Consider the following 17746-nt stretch of genomic DNA (forward strand, 5'->3'; position numbering starts at 1 on the left):
CCCTATGTGTAAATCCCCAAGGACCAGTGATGACGCAGTGGCTCCCCTTCCCCATCTCCACTCCTCCCTTCTTCTTCTTTCTGTGGATGGGCCAGCTCCCACCAGAGTGCTTGGGATTCAGCAAACATCACTAAATCTCTATTTTTTTAAATTTTTTATTGTAGTGGTTTTTGCCCTACATTGACATGAATCAGCCATGGATTTACATGTGTTCCCCATCCCGAACCCCCCTCCCACTTCCCTCCCCATCCCATCCATCTGGGTCTTCCCAGTGCACCAGCCCTGAGCACTTGTCTCATGCATCCAACCTGGACTGGTGATCTGTTTCACCCTGGATAGTATACTTGATTCAATGCTGTTCTCTCAGAACATCCCACCCTCGCCTTCTCCCACAGAGTCTAAAAGTCTGTTCTGTACATCTGTGTCTCTTTTTCTGTTTTGCATATAGGGTTATCATTACCATCTTTTTAAATTCCATATATATGGGTTAGTATACTGTATTGGTGTTTATCTTTCTGGCTTACTTCACTCTGTATAATGGGCTCCAGTTTCATCCATCTCATTAGAAGTGATTCAAATGAATTCTTTTTAATGGCTGAGTAATATTCCATTGTGTATATGTACCACAGCTTCCTTATCCATTCGTCTGCTGATGGGCATCTAGGTTGCTTCCATGTCCTGGTTATTATAAACAGTGCTGCGATGAACATTGGGGTGCACGTGTCTTTTTCAGATTTGGTTTCCTCGGTGTGTATGCCCAGGAGTGGGATTGCTGGGTCATATGGCAGGTCTATTTACACTAAATCTCTATTGAATGATTCAAATTATGCCTGTTCACTGAAGGAAAGTTATGCATAGAAAGACCAGGCAGGGAATTCCCAGGCGGTCCAGTGGTTAGGACTCTGTGCTTCCATTTCAAGGGGCCTGGGTTCAATCCCCTAGTGCAGCTGCAAGGTACAGCCAAAATAAAAAAACAAATGAATTTGTTTATAAAGTAATTTCCCTGCTGGTCCAGTGGCTAAGACTCTGTGCTCCCAATGCAGGGGGCCCAGGTTGGATCCTGGTCAGGGAACTAGATCCCACATGCTGCAATTAAGAATTTGCATGCCACGACTAAAAGATTAAGACCTGGCTCATACTAAAACAAAGGCAAGACCAAGCAGGCAAGAAGCAGAGTATCATGGGTGTCCACACGGCAGGGAAGCAGGCAAGCCGCATTATCCAATGCCTCAAAACTCAAAGGCATGGAAGCCAAGGAAAGGAGAAGTCATGACTTTCAGCAATCAGGAAGTCTTAAAATTCATTTGTGTTTAGCTTTGCTAATTTTTTGGTCATTATCTTGTAGCCATATAACCAGTCTATCTGATGAAAAAGAGCACTCAGTGTGAAACCTCTATGCATTCTGAAGGGCCTGGTTCAGCTATCTTCATCTCAGACTCTCCCACTGCTCTAAGAACCACGGCATCCTCTCGTCAGAGTCTGTATCAGAGATGGAAAGCTAAGGTCAAGAGGAGGCCAGTGTCATGCCCCATGAGCGATAGGTCTTTGAAGCCCTACTGTGATCCACTCCCTGCCACCAGGGGCCTTGAGGGTACTTACCATTTGTCCAGGGTAAGTCCACTGAAAGTCAACCACCTCGTTGTTAAAGACGGTGCAGGTGACCACAATCGATTCGCCTGCCTTATATACAGTCTTAGGAGATTCCATTTCCAGATCAAGTTTTGATGTTGCTATTTAAAAAAAGAGCAAACACAGTACCTAAATGTCCAAAGTATAGTCAGGATCTTACAAGGTTTTAATTTTTAAAGAAGATTCTGAAAAATAATTTGCCAACAACTTTGATCAAGACAAAATTTTGATGCCTTGATCTGCATTGACATACATAATTTGGTATAAAGTAAAACACATACACATATATACATATACACACACGCAAAACAATAACAATGGTAATAATAAATTCCAATTCACCAGAAGACCACATTCGCATCCCCAAGAATTTGGGTGCATTATGACTACAATCACTTTTATTGACAGAGCAAGCCTTTACTGACTTCACTTTCCTAGCCACTAGCTCCTACCCATCATTTATTTATTCTCCTCTTCTCTCTCATTCTGCTCCCCAGTTATTCTCAGCATTTCTAGAACCTAGCATGGAGTCTGGCATAAAATAAGCCCTTCACAAGAGTTAAATGGCATACTCTCGCTAATACCACACCTGCATGTAAGTGCTCTATAAATGTGTTGGCCCAAGCGTGGTTTATACATTCCCATTTGCATTAACCACTCACATCAAAGGGATGAAGTCGACAGCTACCAGCTTTTCTCAAAATCACTTTTCCGAAGTTATTAAAATTAACCTAGAAGTCCAGCCCCCACAGGTGTGTGTTTGTAGTTAAGGCCTTTGTAGTCAGGAATGTGACTAAAGCAGTAAGAGGCTTATGCAAGAAAAAAAAATTCCTTACAGTATACTGAAGTTAACTGATGAAACCTGAGATCATACGGGGGTAGGAAAGACTTTGCCTTTGGTAATGCCAAGCTTCACAGTATTACAGCCACGGAGATCAGCTTAACACTGTAGGTTCAAGGTGGGGTTAACCTACCTTTTGGAGGTTAATGCCAAGTCCCCATATCAGAATTTGGGGGCTCCATCACTAGGGACTAGGATTTTAAAAGAAAATTCTACATGCATCTGATGACTTTGCCTGTACCTCTTTTTCAGAGAAGGTAAGAGAGGGCACAGTACCTGTGTAAGCATAAACATTGAATGGAATGGTCTGGAACTTCTTCCCTCTGACTGTGGCCTCACAGATATAGAGCCCGACAGCGAAGGTTCCTTTAAAACCTTGTCTGCTGTCATAGGAGGCATGCACTACCCCCTCACTGCTGAGTAAGGTCACCGGAGTCTCAGGATCAGTCGTGCGGCATGGGATGATGACGGAATCTTCGTCCTCCACGATGACCAAGGAATCTGTCATTCCTAGAGGTACGAAGGCTACATCTGGGTCTGACATTTGGGGAAAAAAATGGAAAACACATTAAGGATTAATTTCACCTTCACACATATATGCATAAAGATTACTTCTTTGGCATTAGTCATATTAGGTACGAATTTTACCTTTACTCATAAATCCAGAAGTGTCACCCCACTGACATTTGTCATCCTAACAGCTAGAAGGTGATTTTTTTAAAGTATGAACAATACCAAATTGCCCGTGCCTTCTTAAAAAATACTGAAAACAAATATAAATATTGTCAGAAATGGAGGTCAAAATTTAAACTACAAAACACAAAACAAAATGGACATTAAAATAATCAAGCCTGAAAAAAAATCATCAGGTCTGCTCAAAACATGAGAAAATACTCATAATTTTTGAATTATGCTTTTTACAATGCCTGTGACCTATAGCTATATTACTTGAAAAGTAGTAGAGAAATCTACCAAAAAAAAAAAACCTCTCAAATAATCAATAAAATGTATAATTCCACAGCCTGAGAATTTTCTTTTCAAAAGAAAACCAGCTGTTTAAACTACTTGGTAATAAGTGCTGAGAGTTTCTAGCATCAGTTTCACAAAGGATACACAACTCTAGATAATTGGAAAGAAGATCTCTAGCAACACAGAGCCTGGCCAGAGGATGTTTGTGCTGGGGCAAGGGAGGAATAGGAAAAATCTCTGGGCAATCTCAGGCAGATCAAGACTCAGTACTTTTAACAAACCCACCTTCCTACCACTGTCTTCAAAGCAGGGGAGCACTTATGTGAGAATGACAATGGGTGACATACTAAATATCTACCCCTTTTGAAACAATTTTTTTTTTCAATTGTTAGGAAAGAAAGTTGATACAGATGAGAATGTCAGAATAGAAGTGAAGAGGGTTTAGATCCATAGTTACAGAAGACAGAGAAAGGTGCCAATTTTAAACTTTTTTTTTTTTTTTTTTGCTGTTCCATGTAGATAAGGGATTAGTTCCCTGATCAAGGATCAAACCCAGGCCCCCAGAAGTGGAAGCTCGCAGTATTAACCAATAGACCTCCAGGAAAGTCCCAAGGAGCCAATTTTAAAAACTTGAAAAAGCAGAAAGGTAGGAAGATATACTTCTGAAACTCCCTCACTGAACGTCTGCTAAAACAACACATATGGCAAGAGCTATAAATGGTTTATATGCTTGTTGATTGAAGCCTAGTTGTGGGGATTCCCAGGTGACTCAGTGGTAAAGAATCCGCCTGCCAATGCAGGAGGTTTGGATTCGATCCTTGGGTCGGGAAGATCCCCTGGAGAAGGAAATGGCAACGCACTCCAATATTCTTTCCTGGAAAATCCCATGGATAGAGCCTGGTGGGCTACCGTCCGTAGGGTTGCAAAAGAGATACGACTTAGCGATTAAATAAGACAAGACCAAAATTCTAATTGTATTCCCCTTTAATTCAACTATCTATATACTAAAATTGCCATGACTTGAATTTGCTTTTAGAGTTCCAAATTCCTGAATTCTATTAGCAAAGATTCCAAGAAACAAAGCCACAAAATAACTTCAGGTTAAAATATACAGTTTGATCCATAACACATCAGCCAGAGGTTCCTTTAAAGTTCAAGTCTTCCCTACCATCAAGTACTACTTATGCAATGCAAGATCCAGGTTCTATCCCTGGGTTGGGAAGATCCTGTGGAGCAGGGAATGGCAACCCACTCCAGTATTCTTGCCTGGAGAATTCCAAGGACAGAGGAGCCTGGCGGGCTACAGTCCATGGGGTTGCAAAGAGTCGGACTGAGCGACATTCACTTTTCACAGATATAGACACAGGTACAGAGATAAACATAGATCATTACCAAGGAATGCCCAGAGACTGCTAGGTGGGTGGTAAACCAAAGGCGTCTCAAGCTCATGGCTAAGTCTAGTTGATTAGGGTGGCTGCTGCCAGAAAACACCACACATTCTGCCTGACTCTGAAATTCATCCCAACCTTAAGCCGTGCCCTCCAGAGATGTTTCCAGACAAAGACTCTGTGGAACCGGGTCTCCTTAGACTATAGGACTCCCGGACCTTCTTTACACAGAGGTCTAGGACACCTCTACCCCACCTTCCTTCCCTCTCTCCTTCATTCAGGGTCACACTTGCACTGCACGCAGACAACTCTCCCAGCCTCTGCGGGATCCCTCCTCATTTTCTCTCATAACCAGTAAACCAGTGAAGTTGCTCAGTCGTGTCCAACTCTTTGCAACCCCATGGACTGCAGCCTACCAGGCTCCTCCATCAATGGAATTTTCCAGGCAAGAGTATCGGAGTGGGTTGCCCTTTCCTTCTTCAGGGGATCTTTCCAACTCAGGGATCGAACCCGGGTCTCCCACGCTTTACCATGTGAGCCACCAGGGAAGCCCTTCTCTCACAAGCCTCTCCTTTAATATAACCCTTGCATATTTAACTCCACCTTACTCCTATGCTGGCATTTGCTTCTTGGAGGACAAAACACAACATCGACCAAAATTTTTATTAGAAAGAAAAAAACCCACTCCAACTCATCAAGGTTAAATACAGGCACACTTAGTTTACTGCACTTTGCTATACTGGGCTTCACAGATACTGGGATTTTTCACAAATTGAAATTTTGTGAACGCTACATCAAGAAAATCTATTGGTGCCATTTTTCCAAGAGCATTTGCTCACTCTGTATCAAATATGGGTAAATCTTGTAATAGTGCAAATGTTTTCATTATCATTACATTTGTTACAGTGATCTGTGATTGGTGATTTCTGATGCTACTACTGTAAAAAGATTACAACTCACTGAAGGCTCAGATGACGGTTAGCATTTTTAGCGATAAAATATTTTAAAATTAAGGTATGTACATTGCTTTTTAAGACATAATGCTATTGCACACTTCACAGGCTCCAATGTGGGACTTCTCTGGTGGCCCAGTGGTTAAGTCTCTATGCTCCCAATCCAGGAGGCACAGATTTGATCCCTTGGCCAGGGAACTAAGATCTGGCATGCCACAAGGCATGGCCAAAAAAAAAAAAAAGGCTACAGAAGTGTAAACATCCAACACACTAGAAAACCAAAAATAAAAATATAAATTTGTATAACTCAATTTATTGCAATATTCACTTTATGTTGGGAGTTGGGAACCAAACCCACAATCTCTCCAAGGCATGCCTGTATATGTTTTCTTGAATTTGAAAAATATCAGTTATTTGGAAGCCATTATAATGAACTATAAGCCACTCCAAGATAAGGCCTATCTAACTAATTTTTGTTTCCCCAACACTTAGCAGTGCCTGATACCCAGTCCATGCAAGTAAGTATTTGCTGAACTTGATCAAACTGAATAGAAATGAGTACATTTCAGATTTTCCTCACAATGCCAATAAAAGATGCCACAATGAAATGGTTTTCAAAACTTACTACAGTTCTAAAATGTTAACAATGAATATTTCTGGGTGATGACATGACAAATGATTTAAGCTTGTGTGTTTGTAGTTTTCAATTCTCTGATAAGTATTTATTATTTTTATACTTCTAAAAACTTTCATACAATTAACAGGCAAGCCAGGACAAGCCTGTCTGGGGGACCCAGGCAGCTCACCTGGCACATAGATGTAAATGTGTCTGCCCTCGATCTCGTTCTCGTCCACCTGCGTGTGGTTGTAATAGCAAGTGTACGGCCCGGTGTGGGCCGCCGAGGCGCTGACCACTTCCAGTACCGTCACAAAAAGGCCACTGTTGTTCTCCTCGTTTCTGATTTCCACATCGGGGTACTCTTCTTCAGACATGGGGTACTGCCAGCTCACTTCACTCTCCCCAAAGCATCTCAGAGAAAAGGATGAATTCAGCTGCACAACCCTCTCATTTTCATTGGGCAGGATGGAGGGTAATGAAAGCTGGCAGAGGATTAGGCTCGGCCCTGTAAAAGGAAACACGATCTGAATAGGATGTGGCCCGAAAGGACGGTCTCACCCAGAGCAGCTTCTATGAACAATGACCATTTCTACGCAAAAATTCGTTAGCCTGGATGCCCATGAAAGGCTCCCCATTATGAACAGCACCGCATCTGCTGAGAGCAGCAAATGCTCCAAAGGCCTCAATAGCCCTGTCCAGCCCCTGCTGGGCTCACCCCTCCAAACACTCCAGTGGACAGAGGACTTCTCACTCCAGTTCCATATCTTAGACTCTTATGTGTGACCACGAAATAGCACAAGATGGCCTAAGCTCAAGCTCATATGGGCTCTTTACTGTCTGCGCTCCCTATGGACAGAGAAACGGGCTGAACGAAGCACAAGGCAGATTGGTGCTCAAGAAGTGCGCATCTTCCGCTTCTCACAATACTCTGGCGTGCCTCCTCTCTGAAGACTTCCAGAAACCAAAGTAGGAGGATGTGGATTTCAATTCAAAAAGAATAAGTCAAGCCCAAGAGTGAAAACTCTTGAGTTCATCTTAGAACCTAAAATGTCAGTTCAGCTTCCCCCGTCTATAAAACTGGTAAAAGAGATATTATGACTAAATTATGCACTCAAGATTTCTAATCTCCCTCTAAGCCTAGTGCGGGAATTCACCCAACTTCAGTCTGTGTCCACTCTGACTGGTCAGCTTGTTAAGCAGGACGTGTAAAGTGCACCTGAGTCCCTATTGTCCTGAAGGTGAGGAATACAGAGTGGACGTCAGAACTCCTAAATCACTGATCATGCTCAAGTTGCCATATCCATCCAGGTGAGACCTAAAGAGACTCATAGCCTTAAGTTAACTCCTCAGACTAGAAAAACACTGGTGTCATGGTGAACATCTGCAATTCATGATTATCTGGATGAAAACTAAGAAAGTCCAATAAATATTTCAACACATGGCCCTGCTGGCATCCTCCTGGTGGAAAAGTTAGTAAGCTTCCCCAAGTGTGAGACAGTGAGTAATTTAGTTTCAAGGCCAAAGGTGACTCTAAGATTTTGCAGCAATTAAAGCATCTTCCATTTAAGACAGGTATAATTTCCTGGATGAAAATTTCCTCTATTTGTTTCCTTTGGGCATTCTTGAATTTATTTCTCTGACCCACCTCTCCTGGGAACCCATGACCCAGGAAATGGAAGAGAGTGGCAGACAAATTTAAACTGTTATTCCAAACAGCATGTCAACGCCATGATGACATACATACTAAAATTGCCACCGGAGAACGTTCTTTTTGGCATTAGAGCAATCCAGCAAGGGGAACTGAATGTGCGCAGTCATTCTAGAGAGCATCTTGTTTCTCTTTACTCTTTTGGACTGTTTGTAGGAATATAGGCAATACACCCCCAGAGCACAGAACTTAGCGGGGGGGAAAGATTTCCCCGACGACAACAAACTCAGAGAGGCTTGCGATCCATACCTGTGAAGAGACAGCCTAAGGCCAGGAGTGCCCAATGGGAAGTCCCCATAGTTCTGGAAAACTGAAAAAGTCAAAAGTCAAACAGAAATAGTGTTAGTCAATAAAACAACTAGTCATGAGCCTACTTCTCTTTGTGCTTTGTGCTATGGAAAACGTTAACGACATCATTTCAGTCAACAACATCCTGGTTTAAGTAAGATTCACAGTTAAAACAGTAAAATGCCTAAGAAGCAGGAATTAGATAGCCTTGTGTGGCCCAAGACCATGACAGGAGCCAGCTGAAGCCGAAACCCTTTTTGATTGCCTGCAGCTTTCAAATTCTAAAACGTCTCGCTTTATTGTCTTGGAATATGTCCAAAAGTACAGAAGAACGGTTCCTCTTAAACCATTTAAATTGATTGCGAAAAACAAATAAACATGTGTATTTACTCAACTCCTAAACTTGAGCTGTTTTCACTCAAAATGGGTTGTCATTTGCTTTGGGCTTTGCTAACAAAGTACACGGTCACATCCTCAGCAACCTTTGGAAGATGCTTGGACTGCCAACGGATGTCTTAATACTTGAGAGCCATTCTGGGTAGAGGGTGCCAGAAGCTGCATTGCCCAGTGTTCCTCAGAGGGTATCATGCACAGATCTGCAGGCTCAGGCCTGGGGCCCCAGCCCAAGCCCTTCCAGGACCCGCTACACTTACAGACAGGCTAAACAGGGCGCAGAAAGCCCGGGCACAGGCGTGGAAGGCGAAGAGTGAGAGGAAATGAGAAAGAAAAGTATGGCCAAACTCCTGTTTCAGGGATACAGTGAAGCCCAGGATAAAATTTGATGGATGATTCATTTTCACACAGGTCCCTGTCCCTTCAGAAAGCAAGTTCTCCACTCCGATCTCCTGCCGCGAATTCTGGGGAACAGAAGAGCAGTGCAGAGAGAGACTGAAACCCAATGTCACTGAGACACAAACGGAAAAGCAGCCGGCGAGCAAGAGACGGTAAAGGAAAGTCGGGGGGAAACGAAGAGGGACCCGAGCTGCCCGGAGGTAAAACCATGGAAGAGTCTATTCCGCTCCACCTTCTGAAATGGCCCCTTTATCCTTTTCTTTCTACATATGCCTCACACATTTTATCATCTCCCCCTTCACTTCCCACACGAAGGAACTGAGAAAATGATCTTCCTGAGGTCGACCCGAAGGAGCTTGCAGGGGTCGACCAAGTTTCAAATAAAGAAGCTCCACTGAGAGTCGTGGGCAGTGGCACAAGCTGCAAGATGATCCTTAAAAACATCACCCAAGCCAGGGCTTGGGATACACTGGGTCCCTGAGTTGCTGAAAACCCCAATTCACGCAATGGAACGAGTTCATGGCACTTAATTTGTTCCATAATTGACTTTGGAAACTAAGATGTGTGTGCATGACTCCTGAGTAAACTGTCTAAAAAACAGAAGAAAACAGTCAGTGTTGCCTGTGTTTAGCCCTTGTTTCCTCCTTCATTTTTTTTTTTTTTTTTTTTGGTTGCAGAGGACCCAGTAGATAACAGCCTAGTAGTTTTCAGTAGAGCCTGATCTTTTATTTTCGCTTGAAACTGGCAACTGGTCTACCTGCAGACATCAGATTTCTGCCTCATTAAAGTCTACCAGTTAAATGGAGGAGGAAGAAAGGGAAAAGATGGAATGCTGATAATGGGGAGGGAGGCGTTAGGAAAAAAATGATGATAATTCTGATTTCTCCAAAGCAGAACAAGAAACCAGTACTTGCTCAAAGTGGTCATGTGTATGCCATGCTTGTTAATAATAATGCTTTGAAATATCTGATGTTTTAAGTGCCACTTGAGGCTCAGAGAGGCTCAGCAAATGACCCAATATCACACAGCTGGTAGTAAAGCCAGGATTCTAACACCAAGTCTGTGTAATGCAAAAACCACGCTCTCTCCAAGCCACCATATGGTCTCTCTCAAGGGAAGGTCAGTGTTTCAGCCTTGTGGACTCCCCACATCCTCAACTATTTCTTCATGCAAATTGGGGCCCTGCTTTCCTCCTCTGCTCACTACCACAGCGAGAGCAGTCTGCACAATGCTGGCTGGATGACGGCCTCTGAGGATCCTGGCATGCGCCAGGGATTCAGGGTTTCCTCACTGCTGCAATGACGGGCACAGGGTCCCCAGAGCCAGGCTGGCCAACCTGATTTCCCACATGGCCTGCGTGTTTGTACATGTAAATATCAGCCTCCCACTGATAATCCACTTAGCGAACTTCAAAGGAGCCCTCTACAGCCAGCTTGATGCCTTGGGTTTTATCACATTTATATCCTGCAATGCTCTAGTGGGCCTTGCCAATGATGCACTCTTAAAGCATTCCCAAGCTTGACAGAGGGGCTCACTGCTTTTACAGGCGAGGCTCTGAAGGGCATTTTGCTCTGGCCAGGCCCACCAGACTTCCTTCTGTGCATCCAGATACGGGGGACCTGATGCCAGAGAGGATTACTTACTGACATACAAGTGGGTAATGAAAACAGGACCTCCGAGCAAGCGATAATGGTGCAAACACTGAAAATCAACATGCGTTTGTTCACCATTTCAAACTCCCATCTCTGATAAGCGTGGTTCCCTGGCTAGAAACCCAGGCGTAGTTCTGAAGTTTCATGTCATTACTCATCTGTGACTCAGACAATTTACTCGTGAATAATTGCAGACTGAGCCCTACGGGGAGGTGATGGAAAACACCTGGGAAGAACGCAGCTTTCCCGCCTCTTGGCCCTGGAGTGAGAATCTCTAGGAGCGGTGTTGCTATTTCCACTGCTTTTCTACTCTGGGAATAAATGCTCCTCCTGAATCAATAACCCCTATCCCAGCGCTCATCCAAAAGTCAGACGTGCAAATATAATTGGGTTGCAGATTCAGAGAAACATGGCATGTTATGAATCAGCAAGAATAAGTCACTTTGCAAGGTGGAATGATGGATTTCACTCCAAAAAAATTAATCATAATTTCTTTCATGCCAACTGTATGTTGGACTTCAGTCATAATCCTCTATAATCACAGCTCATCGCCACTGGTTAGAGAAACAATCAGAGAAAAAAGATCTCTGCTGTATTCACGCTCAGGCAAGTAAGTGTGGCCTCCCCTTCCACCCCTCATTCTCATTCGTTTCTCCTCTCAATAGATGCTATGATAGAATGACACTGGACTAGGTTTTGATCCCACATCTGACACCTAGTCTAGCCCTCTGAAGCTCAGTCTCTCCCTGTAAATCAGCACGAAGAATACCTGACTTGCTGGCTTGCCTTTGTGCATTATTATAAAGACTAAATTCCACAGTTTAATTAAAAGGGCTTCAGAAACGGCAGCTGTTGGTTTTCATGCAGCCTCCTTTTCTATAGGTTCCAAAGATGTCTTAGACAAGAGGGACATCCGAGTGGCTACTTCAATGTTTATTTACTGAGAGAGTCAGCAGCTGCACCACCTGTGTTAGTGGAGAACTGGGTGTGAACTCTGCTACAGGGAAGCCTGATAAAGCGATCAAGACTGTTCCTAGCTGAACCAATAAATACAGTCGTGTAAACAGAGAAATAAATCTGTTTGCAGCCACTATTATTTCTCTTTAACACACTGCCATGCCCGTCCCTGCAAACAGAAGCAAAGAGCCATTAACTATGACTCTACAATCAAAACCAACACGCTAAGCTAGAGAGCAAACACACGGCAAGCAACCCGGGGGCACCATTCCCAGAAGAGAGAGCAGGGCATGCTCCTCACAAAGCCAGAGCGGGCTTCCGGATCACCAACTGCTCAGAGCCGCTGCATATTGAATTTCACCCCACCCTGGCATGATTAGAGGCCACTGAAGACTCTCTCACAGTCCCAGAAGCCGCTGACGACTTCAAGATTCAGCTTTCCGAGGTTCAGTTAATTTCAGCTCTCCTTAGTTAATTCTAACTGTGAAAATGACATGTGCTGCTTTTCTTCCCTGGAACAAACATTCCTGGGACTTCAGTCCAGGCACTCCAAATGCTGGTCCACCCTGGTGGCAACTTGAGTGAGGGAGTGTTTACTGGGATCTGCACCTCACCAGAACCTGTTCTGTTGTTTTTATCTTCTTGAGTTCCATTAGACATTCCAGTGCTGGGTGGGAGCGGCACTATTTTTACATGGGAACATTTTATGGGACAGTCTGAGCTCATAAACTTTTCTGCTCCCCTGTACCAGATATTTAACCAGGGGAGACTGAAATGTCACTTCCTGTTGATTGTCACCAAACTGGTGTGACACCCAATGGGACAGCCTTAGGTGCAGCAGCTTGTAGTACACTTGAAGCTCACCAAATCCCCAACACTAGGGCTTCACTGAAAAAGAAAACTGCAAAAACTGGCCAATCTTCTCAGGTCTGCTCTGATAACCCCATGTGGTGGGCCAACACTTTGCTCACTAGGTAAATACATAGGATTAACAACTGTGGCGAAAGACTACCCCCAAAGTCCATAAAATCAGGGTTGTCAGTCCAGTGATTCTTGTAGCTTCACAGAAAACGAAAACTTGGTCCTACCGGACTGAAAAATGCATCTTGCTGATGCCACGACTTGCTTAAAATCTCCGCGAAGCCGATGCCAGCAAAGGATAGTTGCAGTTCTCACATAAAACCAGCAGGTGGCAGTATTGGTCCAAGAGACAGACGGTCCTCGGGGTTCGCGGGGACGCAGATGCTGCTACAAGTTCTGTGTTAACATGTCCCAAATCTTCCAATCTCCTACTTTATCAGGTTGCACGTTTAGGTTTCGTGGTGCCCTCTATTCAAAGCCAGTAGAACAGAAGCTGGGCAATTGCCGGTGAAAAGGCTTAACGTTCCGCTGGGCCCCAAGAGAATTCGCCAGACTTCATCACCAGCACCGTCAGCATCATCCCTGCCCGCGGGGTCGGCCGGGGCGACTGAGCTTCGGGAGCCAGGAAAACGGCGCTGCCATTCCAGGTCGCAAAGATTTGGAAGGTTCAGCAGGAAAAGTCACTCGCGAGTAGCTCGAGTGGTCAGGGTTTTGTTTAGCCAATGTTCTCCCCATCTCGCAGTCTCCACCCGTTGGGGGGAGACAGACCACCGGGGCCGCGCCAGGCGGGTCCCCGACGCCGCGGCCGGGCGCGAGCTGCCGGGTCTGTTCGCAAGTCACTGTCACCGCCTCGTAAACCCCGAGGCGAGGGGCGCGACGGCCACGCAGTCTGGGAATCGCGGGCTGATTGGGAACGACTCTTCCCGTTGCACAATAACGCTGGGTCGTAAAACAAACAAACAGCAATAGGCCGCCTGCGCGGCAGGGGGACTTTTGAAGGGCCAGAAAACAAAAGTCGCCCCCTGCCCCCAAAGGAGTGCCCAGGACCCTATATCCTCCGCTTGGCCCACATTTCACTATTATGACACCCCCTCCCTTAGCCCCAAACCCGGGAACCTCCGCCCCTCTCGCACACCCAGAGCCTCCAAGGCAGACAACGTGATTGCAAGGCGTTATTTTGGGGCTCCAGGAGAGGGCAAGGTGACCGAGGTCAGTTGTGTCCTGGGTCCCAGCGCAGCGCTCCGACCCCCCGGGGCTGGCGGAGAGCCGGACGGCGCGCCGGACACCCGCTAGAGGGCGCGGCAGCCGCGCGAATCTTACCCGCTCGCTCCTCGCTCCCGCCGGTCGCTCCGGCTCCGGGTCCCCGACAGCGCAGCGGGGACCGCGGCTCGCCCACCTCCGCAGGGGAGGATCTGCGCTGGCACGGTTCAGCCCCGCCACGCCCCCACAAGCCCCGAGCGGGCTGCAGTCCACGCCCTCGGCCGCTCAGTCACCCTGAGGTTGGGGACAACGACCGCCAGCTCCCGGCTTTAGCGTCCGCAGCCGCCGCACTCCCAGCTTAGAGCTGCGGCGGCCGCTGCGCCCTAGACTCGACGCTCGGCCTTCGCATTGTTTTCGGCTGAGACCTGAGCCGGGGGCCGGACGGGGTGGAGGGAGAAGGACCGAGGGGTTTAGGGTTACAGTCGCACGCCAGCGCCTCCTATGGGTCTGAAAGCGCCACGGCCGCGGACAGCTGCGCGGAGAAGGCTGCTTGGAGTTGAGGCTGCGCTCCCTCCGCTTTAGAGAACCCAGCCTCCCCCACTGCGTCCCCCTCGCCCGACGCTCGCTTTGCCCGGGTTGCCCTGTGCACACACGCTCCGCCTGCGCCTCTCGCTCCTCTTTTGCGGGGAAGGGGTAGACTGCAATAGGTGGGGAATTCCGAGGTCCTCTATCCCTTGCAATCTGTATTTCCAACGCATCCCTGGCTCACTGTTCAGCTGAAAACAAAAGGGAAGTGCCATCGATCCATTTCAGCAAAATACAAGCACCAGCAGAGCCCTAGAGCACTTTGGGGAAAGCAATCTGCCCGAGCTCTGCATCCCGCGCGGAAAGCAAGATCGCAAAACCTTCCCCCTCCCCTCGGACCCCGACGGCTGAGGCTGCGCGCGGACCCCATTAGACTAGAGGCCAGGGAGATTGAGAGCCGCACCTTTCGGCCACTAAGCAGGCTTTTAGCTTTCCTCCCAGAATTGCCACTTCTCCACCAACATGTAACAGTCGCAGCTCCCTGGAGGCCAGAGGGAGTCCCACCCACCGGAGTCTGCAGGAAGGCGCCGGCCACCACGTCCCCAGGACGCGTCCCGGCACTGCGCGCCGCCCACGGCCGGTCCCCAGGAGGCACAGAACCGGCCCGCCTCGGCGCCAGACGCGTTTGCAGCTGGAAAGCCTGGCCCCGATGCCCCTCCCCCTACACCCCTCCCCAGTCCGCGCCCCGGAGGAAAGCGGACCGGGGGCCCGCAGCCGGGGCTCCACTTCGAGCCCCTCTCTGTCTAAAGACTGGCGCTTCCCGCTGCCTTCTCCCACCTTGTCTTTCTGTCTCCCCCCGCTACCACCCGTCGCGTTGGAGTCCAGCTACACTCGGGTCAAACCCCAAACAAGGCTGTCCAAGAGCCCGAAGTAGGGACTCATAGGGTGTCACTGAGCCTGTCGGGGAGTGGAGCAAGGGCCCCCTTGACCGAGAGGATTGTGGAGAGGAGAAAACCCAGAGGGAAGGAGAATAGACGAGAGAAGGAAAGGAGCAAAGCAGCAGCACCAGGGCCCGGGGGGGTCAGAGGGAGGTGGGGCTTGGGGGTGGGAGGGGATGTTAGAACCAGAGCCAGCGCGTCACCGACGAGGTGCGCACGTCCGGGGAGCCCCTTCCTCCCCTCCAGGGGTCCCCAGGCTCGCCGGTCTCTGGGCTGTTAGTCCGGTGAGCTGGGCGGCTGATCGTCGCGCCCCGTTTGCCCCGGATGTCTCTCCCCGCTCTAAAAAGCTGCCTAGTTCTGTTCGAGAGCGACAATGCGGAGGCGAGTCGGTCCAAAACGTTGAGCAATTCGGCTGAGGAGCCAAAAAGCCATTTCCCACACAGCGCAGCCCGGGGCTTTTCTAGGCGGCCGGGCTGGGCGCGGGGCAGTCCGGACCTGATGAGGGTCGTTCGCGCTCCCTCTCCAGCCTCTGTTTGTCTCTCCCCTTGGGGATGGAGTAAGTGGCAAGTTCTTCCAAGCACTCTTTCTGCACGGCCTGGGGTCCTAGCAGGGCTGGGGGAAGCAGTGTGGAGGGGGCGCTCTGGCTGCGGGAGAGACAAGGCGGAGACGCTTGGCCCGGCTACTTCACACCTGGCCAGGAGGCCGAGGTTCCTGGTCCCTTTAGGCAGCGGTCGAGCCACACTCCCTCTCGCTCTGAGCCGACAGAGACCCTTTCCGAACTGAACCGCGGGTCCCAGTTGTTTCCGAGCCAAGGGGAAGCTGCCCGCTCCCTTGGCGCTGTCTGGAGAAGTTAATCTCATGTATAAAAGCCTATTTCCATGGGGATAGACGACGGAAGAAGGTGGGGCACGAGGAGACCGCTCCGGGGCGAACAGAGGCTGGCACAGGGAGTGAAATACATACAGGGACCCTGGAGAGGGTGAAGCAGCGCTGGGCCAGTGCAGGCGGCGAGCGCCCCGCACCCCTGTGCGGAAAGGGGCACGGGTGCCCCGAGGCAAGTGTGAGGGCGGCTCGCCTCCCACGTCTCCGTCTTACCTGGGAACCAAGTTTCTCCGTTCCGAGTTGTCCCTAACTTCCCCCACAAGTTCTCCACTTTTTTTTGGCGACCTTCCTTCTTTCCTTCCTGCGGCCGGGACTGGCTAGCAGCAGAGCTCCGGGCTTGGCAAAAATCGGTTCCACCGAGGAAGGGGGTGCGCAGAGATTGCTGGGGGTGGAGACCACCGCGCACAATGAGGGCCCCTTGGAGCGCAGTTCGAAATTCCTCAAATCCCAGTTGCTGGAATGCGAGGCGACGACGACTTCTTCACTCGGGGCCAAATGTGTTTGTCATTACTCCACAGACCGCCTGCCTGCCCGCCAGCCCGCGCCGCCGGCGCCCCCGCGCTAAGCGCGCAACCCGAGCGCGCGGCGGGGCTGGCGCCCTCTCTCCCTCGCACTTCACTGATCCCACAAACCACGGATCCCCAGAACCCTCGCCCAGATCGGCGCCCCCTCCGCTCGCCTCGCAGCCGCCACGAATGTATTGAGTCTGGCCCTTACCGGGCGCAGCACGGTTCAGTCATTACGTGCCCCGGGTCGGCGCCGTGTGCGCCGGGTGGGCACCCCAGGGCCGGCCCTCTCCAGCCGAGCCCTTCACGCCTCCCCTCCCCGCAACCCCTTCCGCTCCCCACTCCGCGCTCGTCTCTCCCCACCTCCCTCCGTCCACCAGCCGCGCTCCACACCGCCGGCTACAGTGCTGTCCCGCCAAACCGCGGACGAGGAATGAAAATACTCATTAAAAACCTGTAGCCTTCCAGGACTCCATGCCAAGAAGAGGGCGAACACCTCTGCCCCCACTCCCAGCACTGCTTGGTGCTCGTCCCAGTATACAGGAATATCACCCCCAACCCCCAAAAGAAACCTCAAAAATGTAAGCCTCAACAATTTCTTTGGGAGGCCATAGAGTTGTTAGAAAAATACTGCTTTTAAAAATAGGTCTGGAAAATGTGTTTTTTTAAACCCCTAGACTTTCGAACTCTATGGTTATCTTCCCTCCAAGTGAAGTTTATTCAAAATAAATTACTCTCTGGACATACAACTAGAATTCGACTCCAATTTTTTTTTTCCATCGCCCAAAGTTTGAAGTTACTTCACTTCTAGCCCAAAAGAGCCTGATTAGGGATTTCTTTTAGAAACAAAAATCCTTTTTCTCCTCCCTTACCTTCTCCTCCAATGTCAATTCGCAATGAAAATCCTACATGAGGAGGAAAAATTGTGTCCACGGCCTGCAGCCCTCTCCTGCAGTCCCCTCCTCTGTTTCTCTCCCTCTAGCTCCAACTGTAATGGGCTCAAAAACCGCGTTTTGTAATTGATTCAATGTTATAGTC

At 48.5% G+C, this 17746-nt stretch overlaps 1 protein-coding gene across 3 annotated transcripts in view; it reads right to left on the minus strand.

Moving 5' to 3' along the window:
• PDGFRA (platelet derived growth factor receptor alpha) overlaps window positions 1-17746 on the minus strand; it is a 48389-nt gene extending 30643 nt beyond the window's left edge. Inside the window, exons 1-5 of one of the 3 annotated variants that reach the window (XM_061145950.1) lie at window positions 17581-17746; window positions 8357-8417; window positions 6587-6904; window positions 2747-3007; window positions 1600-1730 (exon numbers count right to left, since the gene is read on the minus strand). In XM_061145950.1, coding sequence (XP_061001933.1) covers window positions 1600-1730; window positions 2747-3007; window positions 6587-6904; window positions 8357-8405 — 759 coding nt within the window. In that variant the 5' untranslated portion in view covers window positions 8406-8417; window positions 17581-17746. Of the gene's footprint in view, window positions 1-1599; window positions 1731-2746; window positions 3008-6586; window positions 6905-8356; window positions 8418-13977; window positions 14001-16415; window positions 16495-17580 lie in introns of those variants that run through there. The other 2 variants (XM_061145951.1, XM_061145952.1) reach the window with 2 other exon arrangements.

The sequence above is a fragment of the Dama dama genome, chromosome 6 (assembly GCF_033118175.1).
Source record: "Dama dama isolate Ldn47 chromosome 6, ASM3311817v1, whole genome shotgun sequence".
NCBI classification, from domain to species: domain Eukaryota; kingdom Metazoa; phylum Chordata; class Mammalia; order Artiodactyla; family Cervidae; genus Dama; species Dama dama.